Consider the following 27,117-nt stretch of genomic DNA (forward strand, 5'->3'; position numbering starts at 1 on the left):
TATAACCACAGATGTTCTGAGTAAGAGATGGAGTTCATTCACCCATTGGATGTGCAAACTGCAAATGAAAGCTGAGAATATGTTTAACTTTCCTAGTTGGAAAGAAAACAGAAAATTGACAAAAATTTTGATAAATAATTTTTTTTTTTGTTGCCAAAATAGCAAATGTGTTCCAGATGATCAATTTTTGACATTTTATATAGACCAAACAATTATTGATTATTTAAGAAAATAACTGTCAGATTAATATGAAAACAATTGTGAGATGCACCTCCAAACAGGATATATGGGCAACATTTCAAGTATACTTTAGTTGGTGCTGCTGCCAGAATCAGTGAGGCTTTTGATCTGGTTAAAGCTTTGAACTAAACCCCCCCCCCCTCCAAAAAAAAAAGTATCAAGGATACCTGCCAACAGGCAAAGTCATGCACAAATCTCACTTCTCTCAGCCTTGTGATTGTAATAAACCCTTGATTTTTCTTGAGTGATCTGTGCAACGCTCATGCGATGTCTTCCCTCCCTGACCAACGGTTCATCTGCAAAGACAATTGTGCTGAATGAAGAGACAATGCAGAGGCAGGGCCGTTGTAACAGCTTGTAGCCTCCTGTTTACTCGACTATTTGGTGATATGGTTTCATTTGTTGGAAAAACGTGAAAATAACACGTTGCCATGTGTGGATCAGTGTGGTGAGGGGATGCTGGGCCCTTCTTAACCACCCTTTTCTGCCAGGTTTTGTGTATGTTTGAGCCCCGGTTTGTTTGTGTGGTCATCTGATGTAACACAGATTAATCTAGGAAAATGCACCATGTAATTACAGTATCATTTCAAATAATGATTACAGGGCCCTCTTCAAGACAGGGCCTAAAATCAGGTAATAGAGCAGGATCTGAAAGCTATCATGTTTGTTGATTTAGTGCTTATTCCCAGGTCCCCTCCTGCTATACAGCCTACGGTAGTAAAGCATGATTTACAAAGACCAGGTGAATGCCATTAGTGTACTACTATAGAATATTATTCAGGGATGTTTGAGAAATACCTGTTTTGAGCTGGAACATCCACGGCCATGCGACGAGCCAAGAATATGTCAGAGTTTTGAATAATGACAGTGACTCTGTCCTCTATTTGGTTTAGGAATGTTTACACTGATACAACTCCAGCCAAACTCACGTTAGAAAGCATTACATTTGTCAGACTCATTGGTAATTCCTCATCCTCAGATCTTTTTCTCTTTTCATAGTAGAACTTACTGTTTGAAAATGCAAACACTGAAGCATAAATCAAACCTGCTGCTTATCCAAGTATGTTCTTCTATAGGATGCATCCAAACCATCCAAAAGTTGTAGCCCACAAAGGTTTAGTCTAGTGTCAGCATTAGCTTACACTACAGCTACAGTCAATAGGTGTAGCTATAGCAGAAAGCTTGACAGGTGGGGCCTCTGGGGTCTGGGCCCCAGGATAATTGCCTGCTCTGTTGAGTCACACAGATCTCTTGCTTAATTCCTGATCTCCCTCCCTTCAAGACGGAACGAACAAAGATGGTTGTTTGGAACTGGATAAAGATAAAAGACACAAAATGACTTCAGATGATGTTGAGTCGTTTTGTGTCTCCGTGTGATTGTTTTGCGTGTCGTTTGCATCTCTTTGAGGCCGTTTTGTCTCTTTACAGTCATTTTCCATCTCTTTATGGTTGTTTTGTGTCTGTTTCTTGTGTCTCTTTGTGGTCATGTTTCATCTTTTTATGGCCATTTTGCGTCTCCTTGTGGTTGTTTTGTCTCTTCAGGGTCATTTTTATTCTCCTTATTGCCATTTTGTCTTGTGGTCATTTTACATCTCTTTATGGTCGTTTTGTGATTATTTTTTCTGTCTCTCTATGGTCATTTTTCATCCTTTTATGGCCGTCTGGTGTCTCCCTCTGGTTGTTTTGCATCTGTTTTGTGTCTCTTTGTAGTCGTTTTGTGTCTCTTTGTAGTTGTTTGTGTCTTAACTGAGCTCCATGGCAGGAACACTGATTCCTGTTTGAAAGCCACCCCCTGAAATCTCGGGCCCCTGGGCCTGTGCCCGGTATAGGCCCTTTCGTCAATCCGCCCCTGGCTGAATGCGTTTTGGACAGAATCATACAGAAGCTGTGTGCACCTCTGCTCTGTGTTTGTCTGCTGATGAATGGCGGTGTTGTCGGTGTCTATGGCGCCTCTAGCGGCGACATTGCGCCACTCAAAACAGAAAGTGCACGAGTCTTTGTGGATCCAGGTTGTGTGAATGAATGGAGGTGAGCCGACGGTCGACCGGAGAGACGAAGCAGCGGACAATATGTTTTCAGCTCCAGCTGCACGCTGTGTAAAGTTGGTAGAAGGAATTCACGTCCACGGAGTCGCTGTTTTAAAATCCCCGAAGAAGGTTTTTTTCCCCCCCTCGTAATCCCCATTCCTGCACCGCCGAGCTCCACTAACACACACTGTCGCTGGACGTCGAGATTTCTTTTTCGTCTGTGTGCAACTAGCAACAGGTCATTTCCCGTGCAGCTTTTCCCTCAGTGCTTGTTGGAGCAGTGTGAACTTTTTGTTGTAAGAACCGAGGGATGCTTGTTTTTTGGGGCCGCTCTCTGCCGTGCATTCACCGCGCTGCTGCTGCAGCTTTGTGCTCGCCACCGACCTGATCCGGATCCTGCAGGCTGAACGCGTTGAGTGGAGAAGGAGAACATGAGACTGCTCATCACACAGTGCTGGGGGATTGAGCATTGAGCACCGACAGACACACAGACCTGCGAGGAGCTGGTGTTGGTGCAAGGGGGATTTTTTTTTGTTTTTTTTTTTCTTCCGGCAAGGATCGCGTGCATAGATGGTGCCAAACAAGTGGACCATGAATTCAGTCCTGCACAAATCGCCACCAAGGAGCTGGCTTGGTCTCAGATTACGACTCAGTAAGTAAAAATTCATGAAGTTAGCCACTGAGCAGCCCTTTCCATATTCATGCTACCATCATCGGTTTATTTCTGGAGGCTGTTGAATAAGTCAGCACCTTGGCATAAGTCACCTGAGTGCTTTGTTCTGTAAGAAAATCACCGTGTGCACCTTGTGAGTTTCTCTGTTAGACCTCGGGGTGGGGGGGGGGGTGGGGGGGGTCTCGTGACTTTGATCCTCAGGCACCAGGTCTTTGTTTCATGCTTTTCCCCCCGTCATCAAAGTTAATGGTTGGATTTGGCAAGTGACCTGAGCAATCATCCCAGCTGGAGGCAGGAGAGGAGAGTACACTCTGATCTGAACTTCTCTTGATGAAGGCTCAACTCCTCATGCGCTCAGATGATAGACATTACCTCCTGTAAATCTCCAGCTATCACTATTTATTGTACTTTTCCGCAGACCTCCCCTCTCTTTCCAAGCTCATAATTCAGATCAAAGTGAACATTTTAATGTGTAGTTTTGTCTAGGGCTGCAGCTGACAATTCTTTTTTCCAATAACTGACTAATCTGCTGTCAGAAAAGTGTGAAAAATGCACATTGCAACGCAGTTTCCTAGAATATGACATATTTGAATAGTTAGTTTTGTCCAAAACCCCCAAATAATAAGTTTTATAATCGCAGATGAATAAGAAAATCAAGCAAATATTCAAATTTGAGAAGTTGGAACCAGTGCATTTTAGCTTTAAAATTATGCAAATGATCAATCAGTCAAAATTAATGCAAATAAATATTCAAATCATTCAGATCTCTCTCTCTCTCTCTCTCTCTCTCTCTCTCTCTCTCTCTCTCTCTCTCTCTGTGCAGGCTTTACATGAGTGATGTATATAATGCCGGCAGTTCATACAGTAAGCAAAGTGAGCATGGAGTTAAAAGTTTAGCAGTCTTAATTGGTTAATTGGTTGAGTCTGGAACCCCTCAATGTTCCAGGCCACCCGAGTCTTAAGCCTGTCTTAAACACACTGGTCTAATCTGGGACCAGATGTCTTGTCTGGTCTCTGTCCACCACTGAAAAACAAAAACACAGACTATGTGAAATGTCAGCTCTTTAATCATTGATTCACTGTTCTGGTGTTACAGTGTCAGTCATCATAAATGAGGACATCTGTGAAGAGGGACACATGATGCTCTGTGTTAAATCGGTGCTTTCATGTGTGTGTTTTTTTGTTTGCTTAGTTCGTAGCCCAAAGCGTTATTTTGGTGATTTGATGCAGTGAATTACTGGAACATCACAAGGATCATCTGTTGTTCAAATATAAGTTTGACTGTAAATATTTGGCAGATTAATGACAATGTGAATTAACTACATAACTGTGGCCTGTAATCTCACAAGAGCCCCAACAAATTATGTGCAGATTATTTTCTCTGCAATCCATCAATTATTTAGTCGTAAAAATGTCAGAAAATAGTCAAATCTCCCACAGTAAAGGCGACGTCTTCATATGTCTTGTTTTGTCCGACCAACAGTCCAGAATTTAAGATGTTTTAAATGATATATCAACCAATATGCAGTTGCTGATTTAATCTAAATGATGAATCAACTAATTGTCACAGCCCGAAATCTCACGCCACGGTCCATTGAGCAGCTGTTGGAAGCTGATGGAATTGTAGATGCTCAAATTTCCAGTTTTCTGTAGCACCTTAAGTATTTCTTGTCCATGATGGCTTTAAAGCTGTGGCTCAAAGATACAGACCTCGGAAGTCTCACCACAAGGCCCATGTAATTGCGTTTATGGAGCTTTCAATCATATTGTGTGATCTTCCTCGGCAGATGGCGTTTGCCCTGTTGTCATGAGACAGTAGATGTTCAAATTTCCATTTTGTCTTTGCACTTGAAAGATTTCTTGCCCATGATGGCTTTAGAAGCTGAGGTTTAAAGTTTGTACTTGACCTTGGAAACAGCAGTTGACAGAACAATCTGATCACAAGGTCCATTTAGTGGCTGTTCTGGAGCTTTTGACCAAATCACATGATTGTAGGTGTTGAAATTTTCAATTTGTCCCAGCATGTTAAGGATTTCTCATCCATGCTGGCTTTAAAGATGAGGTTCAAAGTTTATTCTGATCTTGCAAAAAAAAAAAGAAACTCTCAGCGCAGGTCCATTTAGCAACTGTTCTGGAGCTTTCCAATCATGTCACATGGTCTTCATCAGTACATGGAGTTTGTCCAGTTGGAACTGTAGATGCTTAAAACTTGTATTTTTTGTGAACTTTGTGAGGACCTCTTGTGCACGTTGGCATAAAAGTAGGAGTTAGGAATTTATTCTGGACTATGGAAACGGCAATTGAGAAAAGGAAGTCTGACCACAATGTCCATTTAGTAACTGTTTTGGGGACATTTGATCATATCACACAATATTCATCAGCGGATGGAGTTTGCATAGAATTGTCTTTCATGTTCGAGCTCAGGTGCTTTTGATCATCAGCAGAAAGTGCGTGGCAAATTGAAATTTGAACACCTACAGTTCTACGACATTTGGACAAAGTCCATCTGCTGATAAAAGTCATGTGATATAGTTGAAAGCTCCAGAACAGATTCTGGATGGACCTTGAGTTGAGATGGTTTTCTTTAGGGGGTTTTAATGTGAAAAAGCTGCAGAGCTCTGAGGGAGTATTTGGAGTGAACACATGAGTATGACTAGACTGGTATAATATGGATGGGTGTGTGTGTGTGTGTGTGTGTGTGTGTGTGTGTGTTAGTGATTTTGGTCTGGCTCGTGGCTTGTTACAGTTCAAACTTCCTTCTTCAAACTGTCTTTCCATTGTTCCACTTTTTTCCCGGCAGTAATTTCCTTTCTCTTTTCCCCTCTTTGCATTTCTGCCGTTTCCTGATGTCGCGCCGGGTCACAGTTTGCTCTCCTTTTTGTTTTTCTCCCTTGTCTCCAACTGTTCAAGAACAACGATCCCAGCTTCATGTGCAGTGTCGGAACTCATCCTAATATTTTTGCACGACAGCCTTTATTTGTGTAATGAAGGCCTGCTCTGCATTTGATGGCGCTGACATGTCAGGCTCTATAATAACTTTCATGCCTCTGGTGGTAATTTTGAATGTACTGTTGGTCTTTAAAATAAAACTGCTGAAAGACTGCAAGTTTTTCTTTTCTTGTACCACATTAAATACGGGTCAGCCTTATAATGCAGCCTGTTTGTTCTCTGATTAAATGCGATATGTGTTGCAGACTATAATGAAAAACAAATCAAGCACTCAGGCAGTGACTCTTTGATCCTCTTTCTCGTGTCGGACAGAATTAATTTCCTTCCTCGTATCGCATCATTTCTGTACTGTACTTCCTGTATGTGGATTTCACCAGAGCAGGGAGTTCATAAAGGCCCCGTGGAACAAAAACCCTTTTCATTTCATTTGCAACCATCAATTTCACCAAAAATGAATAATCTAGAGCCCTTGTTATTTGAACACACTTTTTTTTAACTTTTCCCCTTTAAAAATGCTGCTCTTTGTCGTCTTTAATACAGAGCCGAAGTCCTGTGCCATTTCCAAGTTACCTTCTGGTCCACTTTTTAGTCCTAAATGTATTTCTGATATAGGTTTTGATTCATTGCTCTCAATGAAAAACGGAAATGTGATAATGTTCATATGTAGTTATCCAGTGCTGGGCAGTAACGAATTTGTGTTTTGTCATTTTAAAGGTCCCATATTGTAAAAAGTGAGATTTCCATGTCTTTTTTGATTATAAAGCTGGTCTAGGTTCTATATTTATACTGTGAAAATATCAAAGCGCTCAGTCTACAGGGAAATGCCCTCAGCCATGCCCCAAGCCGAGCCCACCTCCACCCTCCATCCAACCTTGCAGGATTGGTTTTATCTGAAATCTGCAATATTTTTATTTGATCACTCAGAAAACAGTCAGCCAATCAGAAGAGAGGCTCTGAGCCAACCTGTTGTTGGTATTGCTCCAGAGAGAAACCTGAGAGAGATATGGGACCTTTAATATAGATGAAATGGAAGCAGTACTTGTTGAACACTAACAAGTTAAGAACATTCTGATCTGAACACTGTCATTGCACCATTTTTAAATTTAAATTTTAGGCCCAAATTCTGTCAGTTCCTTTTAAATTCACTAGCACTATTGAATGATGGGTTTCGTCGTCCTCATCAAAATGCAGTTTAATCGTATTGTTGGATCAAAACCTTGTATCTGATTTTATTGACTGAAAACAGCTGCCTGCTGCGGCTGAAGATGATGCCATGAGAGTGGTGAGAATGAACCACAACGCTTGGAAATTATGGGCCAGAAAACCAAAACAATAAGCTAAGGAAACTAAAACTGCTCCATGGAGCTGAGGGGAAGCCGAAGACTGCAGGTGACGACTCTCCGTGGTTTATCTACCTGATCCCATTAGTCACGTGATCTGTTCCTTTATGAAGTATTGATTATAGCCGCTTGAATGGATTGAGATATGCGAGTGGTATCGATCTTCTCATCTAACTCTCGGCTAAAAAAACAAAAAATATTCCTTTAATGCAGCTCTCGCTCACTAAGCAGAGGTCAATATCGCATTACGTGACAGGTGTTGTGGCTCTCTACACTTCACTACAGCGGGTTTTTGCTGTTTACAGTGACAGATGAAGTCATTGTCACAAACGTGCTCATAGCTGGAGGCTCATTTTCTTCTTTCCCTTCCTGTCACGCATCTTTTCCTCATCATCCTCTTCTCTTACAAAGGACTCCCAGAACACTGATATGGCTGAAAGTGAACAGAAGCGGATACTGTTCTACTAATCTTAACTCTTGGGCTGTTCTCACCCCCATTCTCAGCACTTTGTGTAGCTAGTTAGTCTCAGTTTTTGTGGGGCATTGCTTCACAGCACGTTTCTTCAGTTCATATTTCAGATGGTGTTCTTCTTTTAACCCTGAGGGATATTCTCTGTCCTTGTCCTGCTCTGCTGTTTTGCATCACCAGCGAGAGAGGGATTGCATTGAATTTAATGTCCATATAGAATCACTCATGCCTCGTGCATCCTTGTGTATTTGCTCAATGGTCCAAGTTGAAGGCCATCAGCCAATCAGAAGAGAGGCCCAGAGCCTCTATATATATATATATCTTCTTGTAGATATCAACACTTCATATAAAACACTGGAAAATTGTAAAATGTGCGACCTTTAATATTAATTTCAGGACTTAAGTCTTGTTTTTAAATTCCTGAATCACATCAACAACTCTTCATGTTGTCAATGGACCAACGGTGAACTGCTTCTCTTCAAACTGTGCAGCAGCTAATTAAAGGGGCTACACACACACACACACACACACACACACACACACACACACACGTAGACCTTCTTTAACTCCAGAAACATAACGCCAAGTGTTTATCTCTGAATGTGTCCTTCCACTCCTATAACCTCCACCCTGGCTAAATGACTGTTTATGCATATTGCAGCCTTCCACATGACAATAACTGTACTTTTATGGAATAAGTGTTTTTGATTCCTGTTGACTCTGTTATTGGCTTCTCAGAGGCAGCCCCCACTACAATTTTAACCAGATTGTTTCAATTATGGGATTGTTCATATCAACAAGTTGAAGAGTGGTTGTTTGTCCCTCTGAAACGCTGGTTTAAGGATGGACTGTTAAATTACACGATGTCTCATAGTAATAGACCCCATGTGGCTTCTCCTGCACGCCCTCCTCTTGCAGCAAGGCTCTGATAGTTGATATATCAGTGCTTAGGCAGTCATTAATAGAAAATATTTGACTTAAATGTACTTCCTTTTTGATGGAGTATTTTAAATTTGAATACCAATTCACACATTTGCTTGTTCCAGACTGAAATATCTCACCTATGTGATGGATTGCCATGAAATCTTGGACATTCATGGTTTCCAGATGATGTATCTTAATGATATGATGATCTGCCCTCACGAGGCTGACCCTCACAATTGGTTGTAATAACTTTGGGGATGCCTTTACTTTGATATAGCTTCATCGTTAGGTCAAATTAATTAATTAGCCCAATACTTTCATCTGTAAGCAAATACCTGCCAAACTTCTGACATTGCCATCGGCCTCTACATCACTTTATATTATAGGTATTAAACCGGTATTAAACATTATACTTGGCTGCAACCTTTGGCGATCCCAGACTCTGGTGGGCAAAGAAAACCATTGAAGTCCATAAAGGCAATACAGTTTACAGATGTTCTCTAAATCCCTCACATGTAGGCAGATCTTGGCTACCCATTGATGCTAGGTGTTTTTTGCCCTGTTTAGTGTCTTTATGGGAGGTTTAAGGAGGTTTACAGTTGTCATTGCAAAACGTGTCAATACGAGGGGCAATTGGGGGCCCCTTTTCCCATTGGGGACACTGAGTATTTTGGCAGCAAGTATCGAATATTTTCATAATCCATTAAGCTGGTTAATTAATGTTTCGATTAACCAATTAATCGTCTGTAAAATGTCAGAAAATAGTGAATAATCACAATTTTTTTTTTTTTTTTTTTTACAGTCACCATTCAAATGTCTAGTTTTGTTTGACAAATAGTGCAGAACTTAGATTTTCAGTTCACAATGATATTTTTGGAGACGCTGGAAGTCGGTACTTAAATGACTCAAGCAATTAATAAGTTATTAGAATAGTTGCTCGACTTAATCAATAAATATTTCAGCTCTACATTATACCTGCAAAACACCTGCATGTTAGTATAATCACTTTCAACATGTTGGCATGCTGACATGAGCGATTAGCTCAAAGCACTGCTGAGCCTCTCAGAGCTGCAGCATGCTGTAGACTTTTAGTCTTGTTAGCAGCAGGATGGTAGTTATGCAGATGAGTGAAGGGTCAGGCACAAGCCGTCCTCATTATTCTCTTCATCCGGAATAGAGATACAGACGGTCCGACTGGAAGAGGCTCCAAAACGGAAACAGATCTTTCTCCTTTTAGAGGATTCACACAGAGAAGTTCTTAAACAAGTCTTATTATGGCGGTGAAGGGTTAACCTCGGCCTGTTTGATGGGCCACCTTGCTAAATATAACCCCGAACCTCCTCCACATGGGCACGCACAAGCCTTCAACTGCACTCGCTCTGTCAACACTTCGGCTCACACACTTTTTTTCCCCCCATGGTGCACACACTCCAACAAGCTCATTTACAGTCTTGTCGTACTGCAGCCGCTCTCGCACTCATTTCTCAACACACCATTAATAGTTTAGTGAGTGTAGTTCTATTGAGGAGCCAGTTCATTCAGCCTCGGCACACTGCACAGTTTTTGCCTGCTATTTTTGTCTCACGCTAAAACTAAATGGAAGTAGCTGAGTCAACATTAGTTATTGCTGTAGCGATGCTTGTAGTGTGGGAAATGCATTTGTACTTCAAACCATTGCTAAATTAAAGGAGTAGGTGACATTTTGGGGAAAAAAACATATTCACTTTCTTGCAGAGAGTTAGAAGAGAAGATTGATAACGCTGTTATGTCTGACCCTAAAGCATGAAGCTACAGGCAGGAGAGGGTTAGCTTAGCTTAGCATAAAGACTGTAAACATGGGGAAACAGCTAGCCTGGAAAAGGATAAGGAAATCCGCCCATCAGCAACTCTGAAACGCATTAATTACCATGATACGTTATAGCAAACTATTGGTATAAGAACAGGGAGGTCCCTGCTATAACTATTTCTTGGTTGTCAGTAATTGTTGTCACTGTGAGGTTTCCAGACTCCACCACGTCATGGTAAGCTTTGGCTGATATTTAAGCAATATCACACGAGAGGGAGTGATGACGTTCTGTATATCAGCACGGCTGTGGCTCTGGAGGAACTCTCAGGTGTCATCAGGATTATCTCAGGTTTGGCTTGAGAGATGAGGGTGTTTAGGAGGCATTAAGGCTTAGACCAAAGATACTACCCATTTGCATTATGGGAAATACTTTATAGAATCCAGAGTTTTTGCTTGGCCCATACTAGACACTAAAAATCATACTATGTCAGCCTCTCCTGCTTAAATTAAAAAAAATTAATCTGTCTCTTACAAGTCCCCCAACTTCATGAAAGTGCAATGCAGAATAGCTGGAGTCGTCCTTTAAGAGGAGAAAACACAAAAACCTGACAAGCATTCAGAACTCTGTACCTGGAACAGGCTTTGTATCTGTGGTGGAAAAAGTAGATTCACCTACATCCTGGTTGTCATTAGACTTTGGCTCTGAAATGGATGACTGGATCTAAACCATGCCAGAAAATGCGCCCTGTGTCATCACTCAGTGCCCCTTGCTAAGGGTCCATTCCTAGATTAATGTAACACAATTTTTTCACAACCTCAGTTTATTTTTTGTGCGAGATCAGATCAAAATGCATTTGAAAAAAGTAGTGCCATAATGGTGCAGGTACTTTCTGGCCTTGCCATGGATAAAAAAAGCATCTTTTTTTATTAAAGGGGGTGATCTGATGGATAATGATGAAAGCGAGGCTGTCTAATACCCCTCTGCTTCCCTCTTTGTTTCTGCAGTAGGTGGAAATTGGCCCTTGTATTTGCAGCCCAGTTCTCATGCTGCACGACTGCTCTCTTCATTAAAAGGGAAGCCGCGTGCTCAAAGCTGCTTCAGATTATTACCATATGTCTGCAAAGCCCAGAGCTGAGCAGCAAACCGGCTCCCATCCTACCCTCTAATTTCTTATCCCAAAATTGGACATGTGGGTCGTTGTGTGTGACAACGTCCCTCCCTTCCCCGAGCCGGCACAGTACATTCTCACAGTATTTCTTCTCCCATTTTAGACACATAATAGCAGTGCATCAGCCTTCAAGCAACACTGGGGAAAATATTATGCCTTGACTTGAGATATCTAACTGCGTGTTGTTTTAACCCTTCAGCTGTTTTTCATAAGATATCAGAGAAGTGGAAAGCTTTGTCTCAGTGAAGCGTCTAATAGTGGGACTCCTTTTTGCTTATTTGGGGTGTTTCCTCATCTCCAAGAGGCCAATGTGTGCATTGTACCTCCACAGAAATAACTGAGCTCATTCACCACAGAGCTGGTGCATTCATAAAAAGGAATAAATCTTTCAGGAGACATAAAAGGCGCGGGCACTAATTAATGCGGAAAAATGTCAGCCTTTTACAGTTTTGCGCAAAACATAAAGAAAGTTCCCTCTGGACGTAGGAGGAGGTTTAAAAGAGATCTTTGTGTCACCCAGTCCAAAAGCCATTGGCCCAGATTGCCCGTCCCAGCATGCAACTCACCTCTGCATGAATACAACACTTGTCTGATGGAGTGGGCAGAAAGCCCCCCTATCACCAGGAGATCCTACACAGAGCTTTAACATGAGCAGCTTGCCTCACACACATACACACACACACACACACACACACACACACACACAAAAGTTTTGTACAGTTTGAGAAACTTTGTCCACGCATAAAGTCGAGGTTCAGGGAAGGCAGCGGCACATGAGGATATTTTGGAGATGAGTTTGCGACACCTTTTAGCAGCTGGATGTCTGTAATTTAGTCAGGAATAGCTCGGTTAAATGGATTAGAAGAGGGCAGCATTTGGTGCTTGACAGCTCTCGGCGGGTGGCTTTCAGTGGATGATTAGTGGAGGACTGAACATTCTGCAGAAGCAACAGGAAGAGGCATCGGAAGGAAGGTTCAGACGCATGTCGGCATTAGTGTTTGTGTTGTGGACAGAAGTGTGGTCGATAATATCGCTTGATGCCCGCTTAAGACTGGCCTGTTAAAAACCTGGATGGCTGCGGTAAACGTTGTTCCAGGTTTAGAAACAACAATAGAGGGGCAATGGATTGTACTTGAGGGAATTCTGTTGGCTCACTTGGACCGGCCTTGAAGTAGGATCAGACTTGGACAGAAGGTTCAAAGGGTTTTTGTGGTTTGGCTGGATGAGGTAATTGTGCAGGTGGAGATTTGGAGTAAACATATTGGCAGTTGGCAGAGTTTAAAGTTGAGCAGGGCTGGCAGGGTTTATATTACAAAGATGGTTGACGAGAGAGGTGTATTGATTGTCTGCAGAAGTGCTCGGAGGGTCAGGGGCTGGTTTGGTGCATCGGTTGAACGAGTGACACTGGGGGATGGGTCAGATCCAAGCGTCACTTGTAGGGAAATGATTTGAACAGTTAAGTTATATTAATTACTATTCAGCAGTAGCTGGTTGAAATAAGTGACGATGTTCCTGTACTGGAAGAAGCGGGGAGCCTACGAGCTGGAGTCACTGCCGCCCTCTCACACTCAAGTGGGAATAGAGCGCTACTCCTGGTCGTCATCGCTGGACGTCATCCATGATCTGTGTGGTAAGCAGAGGAAGGAGGTGAATCACCTAAGTGGTGGATTTGTGTTTGTGTGTCTGTGTGTGGTTCCTCACTTTGAAATTGTTTGTCTATTCGTTTTATTTTTGATTATTTGCAATGCCTCAGATACCACATTTCAAAGGATGATTAAATACAAACAAAGTGAATAAAAAACAACATTTTTTTTCTGTTATGAAGAAATACTTTTTCCTCAGAGAAGGACATACTATATTTCTATATTTCAAATACTTATTATATGCAGTTATTTCTCATTGGATGTATCGCATGAAATTGGACGTTGGATTCATTTCTCTTGAGCGATAATAGTTTTTAATTGTTTTCTGGAGCCATGATGGCAGGTTACCGTACTCTTTAATATCTCAACAATAACCTGATGAAGTAACATGACAGTTTTTATAGACATTCATGGTCCCCAGAGGAGGACTACTACTGACTTTGGTGATCGGGGGAGTTTTCCTCTAAGGACAAAATTTCAATTTGTCCAATAATTCATGACGACATATCAGTTTATATCTTTGCAGATTGGAGCTAGCTCCATGCGGGCGGGGCAGCTCCAAATGGGACAGGCTAGTAGCAACAAGTAGGCGGGAATCCCGAATGGAGGCTCTTCATTAAAATTATAGTAAAATGTAAGTTAGAGTGTCTTTAGTGCTGTGAGATGTAGCAATTATGGCTGTGCTGTATAATGGCGCTAATCACCCGCTTCCATTAGATTTTGATTGAAAGTCCAGAATCGATTCATTTTGATTAGCTTAGATTCTAACTTCTGTCCTTCACGATTCAGTTACATCAGATAAACACCAATGGTGCTGAACGCACCTTCAGAATTTATCTAGGGATCTTAAATTTCTTCTACATTCAGCAAGAGAAGAACATTGTTGTATTGCTTGTGAATTGTGACACCTGGCATCTGTTCTACACAACGTTTCACACAGGCTAACGTTAGCTTGTTTAGGCTAACATAGCAACAGCTAATAATGTGAGCTGGGCTCATAATGTTAGCAGGCTACAGTCATTACCGTTCAATATAACGCTGACTTTGACATGAATATTTTCACACGTGACCTTGTTCGTCAATTTAAACTACTTCTTGCAGGCTGACCTTATGGAGGTCTGTGTGTGTGTGTGTGTGTGTGTGTGTGTGTGTGTGTGTGTGTGTTGGCACATGTGCAGCATTCTCTGTTGTTTTGTCTTTTTGTCGTGGAGTCGTGGAATTTCATTGGTACGTGTGTCGACTATACCAAATTTGTAGTATCATGACCTCCCTAGACCTCAACCACATTCAAGTTTATCAGATGAAAACCAAACACCCACCTCCTACTGTTATACTGCTAGCCACAAGCTAGCTAACGGTGACGGTCAAGTCAGGTTTTTATATCAAAACATTTGATTGGATACATCTATGTAACTGCCCTGGGTGCAGGATTGATGTTTTACAGGAAGAGTGAGGGCATTTTGATATAAAATACTAAAAACATACTTAGCATTTAATGACAGATAAATGACCAGTCAACAGAGGAACACTGGATTGATAGCTAACTGCTCTCATCTTGATTGACATGATACACAGACACACAAAACTGTGTCATCAGTCATCAGTTTGCTTGAGTGCATTTTTACCACATGGCTGGTGTTGCTTATCGTAACCAAAACAGTCTCCATGAATGCTTGACTGTGATTGGAGAGTAGAGCGATCCTCTGCTCGGTTCAAGCCCTGCTGCTGCCCTCACTTGTCTTGACATGAGATGGGCGATGCTGTGTAACATTTAACATGGATCAGACATTACTTCACATTGTTATATGTACCTTTTCTGCAAGCAGACGATCTGGTTCACTAAGGATTTCAGCCCCATCATGGAAAGGTTTTTTTTTTTTTTTTTTTTTCCATTGCTCTGTTCTCCAGCGGAAAGCACTCAGTGACCTGGCATGAAGACGACCTCACATGAGTGAGAAGAGAGGGAAAGAGCGGATGAGACCGAGCTCCGCAGATGAAATATTTACCACTGAAGAAGTGCATAGCTGAAGTGAAATGCTTCCCTGTCTCCTCTCAGTGCTTTTTTTGACGTGGCACAGGGGCACTTGCTTTCCGCTGCGCTGCCCGATTTATGCCATTACTGAAGGGGAAGTGATAACACAGGGCTGCGGAGGAATGTTCTTCATCCTCTCCTCTCTGCCAGCCAGCCTCTTGGAAATCCGGCTACTTTCTGGTCAGCTTAAGGACGGTGCCTGCTGAGGCAGACCTGTTTGGCACAGACCGAAAAGAGGAATGCCACAGAGAGAACAGTGAGGCTTTGATCCTTACCTTTTCACCATCTCTGTAATTAAGCCCCGAGCTTCTACTGAAAACATTTCCCATCTCTGTTGGAGCACTCAGCCTTTGAGCTTCTCAGCTTCAAGAATCGTCCCTTTCTTCAATATACAGGGGGAATAGAGAGTATTCTCTTTGATTCATTATAATATATCAGCCCCTAAACACTTTTCATTTGCTCACCCTCCACCTTCGCAGTCCTAAAGCTCAGGAGGTAGAGCGGATCATCCTCTAACTGCAGGGTTGATGGTTTGATCCCTGGCTCCTCCTGTCCTTATGTTCGAGTGTCTTTGAGCAAGACACTGAACCTGAAGTTGCTCCCAGTGGGCAGGCCTGCGTCGTCCATGGCAGTTCTGCCGCCATTAGTGCGTATGTGTGTGAAAGGGTGAATGCCATTTACCATATAAAACCGCAGTACTTCAGTGCTGCAGGTAAAAACGTCAGATTTGTACATTTCCTTGTGAAGCAAAGAGCCGTGTTGCGTCTCAATTCAGATTCTTCAGTCATTAAACTCACATGTAGTACACTGTGAACACAGCATACTCACTGGTGTAGTGGGAGAATGTCGACACGGTAGTGTTGTCCCTAATCAAACACGCCAGAAATTACGATCATAACATGTGGCCGCAATTGTCTTGACTTGCAAATGAACATTTAACTTTCCTGTGTGCCCCCTGTGTCATGTGACATGGACATAAGGCCGCCAAGGGCGCTGTCGAAAATATGTCAGTTGTCCCTCTGCTTCTGCCTTGTAGTTGAGATGGCGGCCGTTTAGAGTGAGAAGTGTTTGACACTCTACTTTTTGACCGTTTTGAGTGCAGCACCCGGGTACTTGTAGTGCTCTACATGTCTCCATGCTTGTCAGTGTGAGCACACTTGTACACTCAGCAAGTATGAATGTGGAAGTACGTGAAATTGAGACATGGGACAAGACTCAATAAATCAGCCAACGCAGTGCTAAAGCAACTTCTCTGTTTTCACTGTGAAACTTATTTTCCTCTTTTTGTCCTCAGCAGTGGTCTGACCGGGAGCTTGTTGAATCTGTCAGGCTCAGCGGTGGCTGCAGGGCTGCAAAGCCAGCTCTCATTCACAGTGAATAGCAATAGTGGCTGTCTCAGCTTTTTGAAAATTTACTTCATTGCGCGAGAGGCCCTGAAGTTAAAATCAAATGTAAGTTAAATAAACATTTTGTTTGTTTGTTGAGCTCTAATTTGGATTTCAGCTCAGTTTCAGGTTGTCATTCGTTCACGACCTCCCTGCTGCTCACTGGATTCACCGGACCAGTAGAAAATATCCTCAATGTACAAGTGCACACTGGCATTCCTCAGCTCGTACTCAGCCACGGGATCCAGTAACACCAGAACATACCTCTGTTACTTGGAGTTTAGCACCAATAAAGCCCATAAAAAGAATGGCCTGACACAAAAGGACACACTATTATAAAACAATAACTCGTACTTGACCAATTACTGTACTTTCTGACTTAAATACCCTAAAAAATTTAAGTTATGCAGTAATCCCCTCATGACCCCTCTTAAATATGGTGACAGGGTATTGAGTTTACTTTAAAGTAGGAGTCATGCAGCCCTCAGATTTGCATGGAGAGATCTTCTCAACTGTCATTAAATAACTCCACAATGAGTCAGCAAAGTAAATTAGATATTATTTGTTTTTCTCCATCTTGTAAATTAAGAAATAGTTGACTGCTCCTCCACCCCGCTCTGGAAACAGTTTACACTTGTTCTGTGGTTTTCTGTTTTATACACGGAGACCTGGGGTCTGCTCAGATGTGGTGGTGGAGGAAAGATGGACGGGAGGAGGTAGGGGTGTGTGTGTGTGTGTGTGTGTGTGTGTGTGTGTGATGCACATGTGTGTGATTTTTTTTTTTTAACCGCTGTGGGGGTAAAACAACATTATAAGCAGGAGGGCTGTTTCCCGCCCCCGCTGCCACTGAACCCCCAGCATTAGAAACAGCTGCAACCTGCTCGTGTTTTTAACGTCTGCTCGCCGGGTCCCGACTCACCTGTAGAAGAAGACTGTCGAGTTTCAGTTTGTAAAGGTTTAGTTCGTGATTCGCTCAGCTTCTTACCAAGTGTGATATCATGTTTGAAATGTAATGTTAGATAATAAATAGGTAATATTCCTTTAAATTTGCTTTCCCAGTAACAGAAGCTTACTAACTCATAATACAGTGGCTCGTGTATTCACGTGACGGATTCACGTGACGGCTTAAACCCAAAGATATTCAGTTCGCAATCACATAACACAAATCTTCACACGTGAGAAGCTGGAATCAGCTGATTTCTTTTGCACTTTTGCTTGAATAACTAAAAATGAAATGGGTAAACTGATCATCACAACTTCTCCAGTCAACTAAAATAAGTTAAAAATAAATCAAAAATAAAATGGTTAAAATTAATACAAATAAATAAAAACTAATCAACTAATTACTTAGTTAAATAATCACTGTAAACCATCTTTAGACCTTGACAAGTAACAATTTGGCGAAGTCAACAACTACTACTAATATTCAAGCACATTTGTCTTCTTGCTGTATCTATATATATTTAATATTTGTGAAATTAATTAGGGAGAATTCCTCGATTTATTTTGAATTTGAAATTTTCTAGCTCGGGCTGAGAGATCTGTCCGTTCCCCAGAGCTGATAGTCGTTACATCTCTAACTATTTTTCTGTTCTGCGTGGCCTCCTTACATTTTTGTTTACTCGCTCCACATTTTTCTGCGGTCTAACTTTTCTGTCTCTCTGCTTCCCTGCATGTGCTGATATGACTCTCTCTTCGCCAGCTTTCCCTGTCCGTATGCCATCCGCCCGCCTGCCATCTGTGTCCGTGTCCCAGGAGGCTTTTCATAACTATCTCCTGGCGAGGAGGTGTGCGTTGCACTACATATGCGGTTGTGGGGGGTGGAGTGGAGTGGAGGGTGTAGAGGCCCTCATAAACATGATGTGAAAATGGAGAGAGGAGTCTAAGCCTAAGAAAATAAAAGAATAAGCTCAGGAGGTGCCACGATGAGACCTCACCAAAGAGAAGAGAAGAATTCTTAATATTCCCCGTAAAAACGTGTTTAAGGCTCACGGCTGAACTTGCGCTCGCCGCGGCCTCTCCCTGCCTGAAGATGGAGGTCTGCCGATGCTCCGAAGGAAGGTGGTGGTGTTAGAGGAGATGAAGAGTATGACTACAGTGACAATAGCAACAAACTTATAATTCAACGCAGCACTGGTTGTGATGCATAAATGTGTTCTTTATGTAATAGCAAAAGCCTGTTCCCATCCACTGAATGCTTGAAGGCTGCAATTTACATCTAATTTCATTATTAAGGAAATTATGAAATATGTATAATAAGTTCCCAGAGCCTGAGGTGGTGTGTTCAAATGTCTTGTTTTGTTCGACAAGCAGTCCCAAAATTGAAAGGTGTTCAATTTACAATTATATAAAACACAGTAAATCACAAATCCTCACATTTGAGAAGGTGGAAGCACCAAATGTTGGGAATTTTCTTGTTGGGTAAATGGCTTAACTGAGTTGATTTAATTTTTTTTCCTGTCAACAAAGTGATCAATATTTCAGCACCACAATGCTTTGCCTTTTTAGCAAGCACACACAAAGCTTTGACACTTAAAAACCACACTCATAGTTACGTTACGGTTACATAATGAGGAAGTGGAGATTGACAAGTGGGAAGTACTTAGTACATCTTGCGTGTTCAAGTGTGCATCATTTCGAACTTGCCCCGGCTGCTGTGGCTTATTTATGGGTGCCTAATGGGTCTTTGCCCCCAGGCAGTGTCTCTGTGTGGCGAGCGAGCCCGCAGAGAGCTGCGTAGATGGGATGCTCCACTGTCTCTTTAGTGTGCAAGCTCATTGTCTGCTATCACGTGTGTTCGTGTATAGTGTGTGCTTGTGTTTGCTTTTGGCTTAATCAGCAGTGCTGAGTTCAGGAATTCCAGTTCATCAGAGAGAGAGAGAGAGAGAGAGAAAGCGAGAGAGTCAGCAAGATATGAGCAAGTAAGAGAGAAGATGGAGGTTCAGCCGATGAGGGAATGATTTTACAATAAACAAGATGGTCAAGTAGTAAAAAAAAAAAGGTTAAGGAGCTAAGGAGACGCTGGAGTTGCGGGCAGAAGGGGATAGAGTGGATTTGAGGTTACGGCTCAGTTAGTTCAAATGAATAAGAAGTAACATAACCTCATATAAACACGTTCATTTGTGGTGCCTTCACTGCCTCATTTGAATGACAAGCTTGTCAAATGTGTTGTTGTGGTAGCGTTTTATCTGCAAGGAAAAAAAGAAGGAAAAAAACAAATAACTACAAACATACAAATGAATTTTTTATAATCGAGACGCATATAAATCTATACACTGACCCACACAGTTGCATGAAAAACACATACGTGCAGATTGCAAAGTCAGAAAACAGCCTTACCACAATTTTGTGGATTTGGCTGCAAGCCATGATTATTTAGTGAAAAGTGCCCCATCACAATTTTCTGAATTGGCTGAAAAATGATGGTAACACATTATTTTACATGTCCATAAATTCCAGTTTATTTCCAAATCACCTTAAGAAGTTCCCTGGAAAGAACCATTTCATTTGGTGTTAATTGCCGTTAAAATACAGAGTGATCAGTTGGTCAGTTAAACTTAGTTGTACTCATTTCTTAATGCTAAGCTAACACAGCCTTGAGACTTTTATTCAGATGACAGCAGGTGAGATGCACATGCAAAATGTGAAACGTGTCAACAAACAAAAGTACAGTTCAGCGTAAATGAATCCAATTCCAATAATAATTAAATGAATGAGTAATCAATATAAACATTCACTATAGTTTTAAATTGAGCAATTTCTTTCATGGAAATTAATCTGGGAGTCAATAATAAAGCCCAACTAATTGAACTAACTAAAATTGCTAAGATGGGGAGGGGTTAACACCTAGTTGCAAGACTAAGCGGTGATGATTGTTTGTGGGTTCAGTTGGAGAGACCCCTTCCACGTATAAGCTGTCCATCTGAAACAGGTATAAACACTTTTGCCTTTAGACGTAGTAGGGAAGCACTTCTTTCAAACGAGCGCATTTCAAGCGTCACCTGGCCTTTAAAACTTTAAATAAACCAGCGTGTGTGTGTGTGTGTGTGTTCAGTTCACCCTGCTACCTCCCTGCGATGACACCTGAGATCACACCACTGAGGCCCAGTAACATGTGCCTGTTGGAAAGCTGTGAAGTCTCGCTGTGGTAAAGAAAGTTCTGCCTCTTTGGGAAACGCTCCATAAAAGCTGGAGGCTCCCTCTGCAGCCTGCCGCTTGTAAACCCTGAGGGAGCCATTAGCCTGGGGCCCGCTGGCAGAGGCCACATTCAGAGCTCCCAGCGCAGCAGAGACGCAGGACAGACCTTTTTTTCTCTTTTCCCGGAAGGTGATGGAAGTTTGACAAAATACACTCTGTCTCGGTGGAATTGTCGAAAGGTATTCAAAGGGGCTTTTTAGCCACACTAGAGGCATGACCCTCAGGATGGCAATGTTGACTGGCTGGGTTCACTGCGTTGGTCCAGGCTGAAATATCTCATCAACTACTGGATGGATCGGCGTGAAGTTTTGTAGAGGCGATCTCCTGACTGTTCCAGTAGTGCCACCATCAGGTGACGTTATTGGTTTTTATTAGTTTGTTTTCAGTGCCACCAGCAGGCCAGACTTTTCACTTATTCTGAGAAACATCTCAACTTCTACTGGACTGACAAAATTTTTGACATTCATGGTTCCCATGATGATCTTTTGACTTTTCCACCAGCACAACGATGGAGGTCAAATTTATGGTTTCAGTGAAATGTCTTGACAATCGATGGATTTTTATGTATTTTGGTTCGTCCATTCATGTCCCTGCAGGATAAATTCTAATAACTTTTAAAGACCCCTTACCTTTTGTGCGCCGGTAGCACCACAACACTCTTGGAGCTAACAATGCACAGCAATGTTGTGACACAATTTACCTTTATCAAAGAAATTGCAGCTCCTGAGATTTGGATATTGTACTTGGCCCTATTACGATTCTGATTATATTTGGATGAATTGTGCAGCTTTAATCTACTAGATGAATCCTCTTGACTTTGTTGATCTTTTCACTTTTCCTTTAGCACCATGACGGGGCTAAAATTAATGCTTTCAGTGAAATGTTGGTCAATCCATTCATGTCCCTGCAGCATGTATTATAACAACTGTGCTGATCCCTTTCCTTTTGCTTGAACACCATCGTCACTCAAAATTTAAATACTTGGAAAACTAATGACATTTCCGTCAGACTCACCTGTACTTTGTGTTTAATTACTTCCCTAGCATCAGCATGTTAGCATTGTGATTGTGATCACCCAAGCATGCTGACATTAGCACTAAGTTCAAAGCACCGCTGTGTCTATTTACAGTTTCCACTATCATGGCTGTGGACTCTTGTTTTTACTCCTCTGCAGCAAATTCACTGTAGACAGGTTGACCCTTTCTGTCCCAGTGGGGAAGCTGTGGGCTCTGTGGCATGCACCAATTACCATGTTTTTCCCTCCTCTCTACAAGCACCCTTGACCTGCGAGTGTAGCTGTAGCCAAGTGGATGACTCGGGGTGACTTGTTTCTGTACGCCAGCTCAGGGCCGGCCTCGGCTGTTTTACCGTTTCTTTCATTGTGACTAATCATTCTTTGAAGTGGGCCTTTAGTTCAGCCACGAGGTGACTTAATTTCTCTAGCGGCAGCCCGCCTGCATTACTGATGACTTAGTAATGATATTTCATTAACAGCTCGGCCAAATAGGGAGAAGTGACATTACAATATGCATGTTATCTGAGCTTTCTGGAAGGGTTTAGCACAAAGCCATGCCGTGCCTGGAAACTGGAGACTTTCTGCAGAAAGCACCTCTACCATCTGTCCCACCCCCCTCCAGCTCTCTCTGCTCTCCTATACTCTTACCTTCTCCTTCCTACATGTGTATTCTGTTTTTTTCATTAGACAGACGGATAAATATTGGTGCGCTCGGGCTCTCTGTTATGATATCTTTATCGTGTGTGTACATGTAGAAGATATAGACGTAAACACTGCCTTTTATCATTCCCTCAAAGCAGCGTTGGCCAACTAGTCAAGTAGATTTTAGAGGTTTATTTGACACCGGTGATTTGTTATTGTGGAGTGGAGTTCAGCGAGCGTACCCACTATGAGAGCACTTTCCTGGGGGGCTTCCTCTCATTTCTTCCTGTCTCTTTGGGTCATTATTCATTTCTCTCTGATCTCCTCCCAACAACACACCCCACCCTCTTCCCTCTGTTTACCTTTCCTTAGAGAAATCTCTTTAAGCAAACTTCTCTTTTTTTCATTTTATGACATGGCTTCTTGCTCTCTATTACTGTGTGAGAGTGTTTCTTGTGCTCGTGATCCTCCCTCTTTTTCACTCCGTCCTTGTGTAAACACGGGCAGCGACTTCAGTCTCGGTGTCTACGTTATGTTTTTACAGCTTTACCAAGAAAGGTGTGTTAATGGATGTCTAGCTGGCTGGGTGGCTGATGTGGTGTATTAGTGATAAAGAGAGATGTCAAATTGACTTGTGTGTGTTTGTGTGTGTCTGTTTCAGATGACAAGCCCGTCCAAGAGGAGGACTGGGTGGTATGCCAGCACCCTGAGTGTCCTGAGCGTCGCAGGGCCTCTAAGGTAAGACTTTTACAGCCAGCAGGTTTCCCTTAAGAGTGTCTTTGTGTGCCGGACAAGTCTTAGTGTCTTAAATCCTATTTTCTTAACACAAAATAATACATTTAAAGGTCCCGTATTGTAGAAGGTGATATTTCCATGTCTTTTTTGATTAAAAAGCAGGTATAGGTTCTATATTAATACTGTGGAAAGTGCTCAGTCCATAGAGAGATGCACACAGTCTATATTCAGAAACTGAACCTTAAAACAAGCCATCAGGACTTCTGTAATTTTGTGATTTCACAAAAAAAGAAGTCACCGCCCTCAGCCATGCCCCAAGCCCCGCCCACTTGGACCCACCATCCAACCTCACAGGATTTGGCCTTTGGGTGTTTACCTGAAATCTGCTATATTTCCTCAAGTGGGCATTTGAAGAAGTGCAGTTTTTAGTACTTATGTGTTGGCTTAATTTTAATTTTTCAGGCTCTGAACTTCTCCTCTGATTGGCTGACTGTTTTTTGAGCGATAGAATAAAAATAAAGTAGATTTCAGACACTTATAGAAACCAAATCCTGCAAGGCTGGATTGTGGGTCCAGGTGGGCGGGGCTTGCGGCATTGCTGAGGGCGGTGACTGCTTTGTTGTGATATCAAGTCCTGAAGTCCAGTTTCTGAATACAGTTCTGTGAGCATTTCTTTGTGGACTGAGCACTTTGATACTTTCACCGTATTAATATAGAACCCAGACCTGCGTTATAATCCTGGACTTGAACAGTGGGTGTTGTGAATAGAGGCTGTCCTCTCCAGTGGTGTAGTGCTGTCTTGGTAGATGGGTATACTGTGCTGTCATTCGGGCAGCACTTCTCCCCAGGCTTGGTACAGATTTAATAGGGTACTTACATTGCCTGTGGGGAGGCACAGCCCTAAAAAGCCTCAGTCAGGGAACAGAGGTCTCTGGTTTTCAGTGAACTCCACACATTGTACATGAAAGACTGTAACGTGATTGCCTGTAGTCTTCAAGATGTGCCCCGATACGTATCTGCAGCTATTTTTAGGCAGGTATGCAGTAAATTCTCTTGCCCGGAGGTCGGTGTTCACTCTGTACCTGCGTCTATGCACCACTGCACCTCTGGTCCTCCCAAGACAAATGAGTTGTTTTAGCAAATGCCCAAAAATGACATTTGTTTATGTTCAAGTGACCAAACCCTCCAGCAGCTGTTGGAATTTTTTCCATTGGAGAAAATAGTGTGATGTCGGTACGAGGCTCACTAAGTCTGCAGATAGAGGAGGTCTACGTGGATGGATCGGTCAACAGAAAGACTGAGAAGGGAGACCGCTTCGTGTCCCATTTCCTATTGAGTCACTGTTCTTTACCCATGATGACGAATCTCCCTCAGCATTACCAAAGTGGTCATTTTAACCACGAGGTTTGCCCAACTTTAACAAGTACTTATTTTAACCCAAACCAGGATCTTTCCTGAACCCTGACCAAGTTGTTATTGTACCTAAACCCAACCAAACTTCAACCTCAAAATGCTTTCACTGTTGAAACAGTGATTTGGAACGGTTTTGGGAGGAAATGATGTCGTCCAGCTGATAAGAGGCCATCAGATCAGAAAATGCCTTTGTCACTGTGAAGGCAGTTCTAAAGAATGTAGTAATTTGCAGGACTTGTGCTGTGCTATTACATGGCCACAGCCTTAAACTCCTAACCCACAAGGACTCCTCCAAAAATGCTTTTTACTGCCACTTAAACAGGAACTGAAAATGAAACAGCTTTAAAAATAAAGATGCAGACACCTCTTGACTGTATCCCTATAACTCCCGTTGGTCCCCCTGAGCTTTTGACCCAGAGATTATTGCATGTCCCCTGTGCTGCATTACAGCACAGTGAAGGTGAAGCAGAGTGGCGACGCTGCTTTTCTTCTTTTAGGTGTTAAAAGGGGCGTGAGTGTCTGGGCTCTGTGTCTGGCCACCAGACTGTGAAATGAATTATTACTTTGAAGCCACTGGTTTCTGAAAATGGGAGTCTGGCCAGCAGACCAAGGGAAACCGACAGAGTGTCTGGTCTGCGGGTCGCTCTCTCTCGGGTTGTTTTGGTTTGTCGGCTCACTTCTGCCACTGGAGCCGGGCATTAGATGGATTTTCCCTTTTGAATCGAGATGTTGTCCCCTGCTGTCTTCTCTGTGGAAGGGACAGAGGGAAAAGATAGTGAATTCAAACAGCAAGCTGAGAGCGAGAGGTGGTTATATATAGTTTATTCTCCATGGCAACTGAGAATAATAAAGTGGGGGAAGAAGAGAGAGCCAAAGAGCTTAACCTGAGCTATCCTCGCTGCCTCTTCCCCTGCTTCTCACATTATTGAGTCTCCCATCCCCACTTCTCCCTGAAAAACAAAAACACTTGAGACTCTCTGGCCCCTCTCGCATCACAAGGTCCCTCCTGTTTGTTTTTTCAGAGTTGTGAATGAGGACGAAGCAGAGTTCACGTGCCATATGCATTTGTTTTTATATGATCTGCTGTGGCACAAGGGGGAGGTGGTGTGGGACAAAAGCAGGTCTAACACCACCTGTCTCCTTGGTCAGGGTTGATGTTATTATGTAAGGGGATTAGGGAAAGGCTTGTAGGCCAGTGTGGATTGGGATGGATGGACAGATTGACAGCAGTAAACAGACCAGAGAATCACTCAGTGAAAGCATCAGTCATTTGACCTATTAGCAGTAAACAGATTTGGATCCTTTCAGCAACTACTATCACATTGTTCCATAAATTTGGTTATTTGTTCCGATGTATAACATCTCTTCAAATGCATGTGATTGGAAAAAGCAACTAAGCCGTTGTCTGCCTTTTGCTGCTGGCATTGATGTACATTACAGAAAAAAACAGAGAATAAATAGTATACAACACTAACAACACACCGAAAAACCCCATAACAACATGTGACGTAGAGGGTGGAGGTGGCATGGACATGACTGCAATACAATATCACATAATTAAATATGCATATGTATGTATTATTGATCATATCTGCTATTCCTTCGATATAGCAAAGATTGAAAAAAATCCAAGTAACTAGCTATCTGTTGAAAAACAACTTGACTTACAAATCCTCCAACTGGAACAAAATCCTTCACTTAGCAGACAAAAAGGCTACAACTGCGATTTGTCAGACTTTTTTTTTTTGTTACCTACAGTTTCTGGTGCAACACTGATGAGAGCGAATCGAAACATTAAAGCATTAAAGCTTTCACTTGCATACATGAATCTATTTGTTCCATTGTCAACATAAAAAATATTTACTATAGCAGCTTTAAACACTTTACCACACTAATTGAAAGACTGACTTAGTTTCAAGGTCAAACTTGAGAGTCAGACATCAGCAGCTGAGTTTAGTGTGTCAACAGGATGGAGGTGTATTTATACCCCAAACAAGTATTTTGTATCTGCAATTAATTTAGTTCACTTTGTTTTCACATTGAGTCACATTAAATCTACATGATTTAATACTTAAAGATACTTTTTATAAACACTATACTTTCTTTATTATATAATAGATTATTGCATCGTAATGCATCAGTGTTTTGTTTTTTTTCATTCGTTTTATACGGGTTGACCCCGCATTGACCCTTTGTGCTCTAGTAAAGAGGGGATATCCTGAGATGTCACAATTCTTAATATTTCTGCTGCTTTTAGTACTTTGAGGTGTGAAGTGGGAACATCGAGACGCTGAGTCATGTTAGTTTTGGCACTCCCGTGCTATAAAAAAGTCAAATTTATTATACTGTGTAACCGTTTCTGACAGTGTATTTGTCATTTAGCTCAATCTTATGGCTGTTGCTCAATAGTTATGAGTATTTTGCCTGTAACAAGCTTTAAACAGCAGGGGGCAATGTCATGGCAACCCTGACCTGCAG

The 27,117-nt window shown here is 42.1% G+C and overlaps 1 protein-coding gene across 2 annotated transcripts in view; it reads left to right on the forward strand.

Moving 5' to 3' along the window:
- The first annotated feature begins 2,287 nt into the window (after positions 1–2,287).
- The window catches only part of plekhg5b (pleckstrin homology domain containing, family G (with RhoGef domain) member 5b), a 75,712-nt gene continuing 50,882 nt past the window's right edge, over positions 2,288–27,117 (forward strand). Inside the window, exons 1-2 of one of the 2 annotated variants that reach the window (XM_023425642.2) lie at positions 2,288–2,919; positions 23,153–23,229. In XM_023425642.2, the coding sequence (XP_023281410.1) occupies positions 2,838–2,919; positions 23,153–23,229 (159 nt within the window). In that variant the 5' untranslated portion in view covers positions 2,288–2,837. Of the gene's footprint in view, positions 2,920–12,619; positions 13,208–23,152; positions 23,230–27,117 lie in introns of those variants that run through there. The other variant, XM_023425639.2, reaches the window with a different exon arrangement.

The sequence above is a fragment of the Seriola lalandi genome, unplaced genomic scaffold, assembly GCF_002814215.2.
Source record: "Seriola lalandi dorsalis isolate HSWRI2012SDOR001 ecotype SW California unplaced genomic scaffold, Sedor1 jcf7180002054794, whole genome shotgun sequence".
Lineage (NCBI taxonomy): Eukaryota > Metazoa > Chordata > Actinopteri > Carangiformes > Carangidae > Seriola > Seriola lalandi.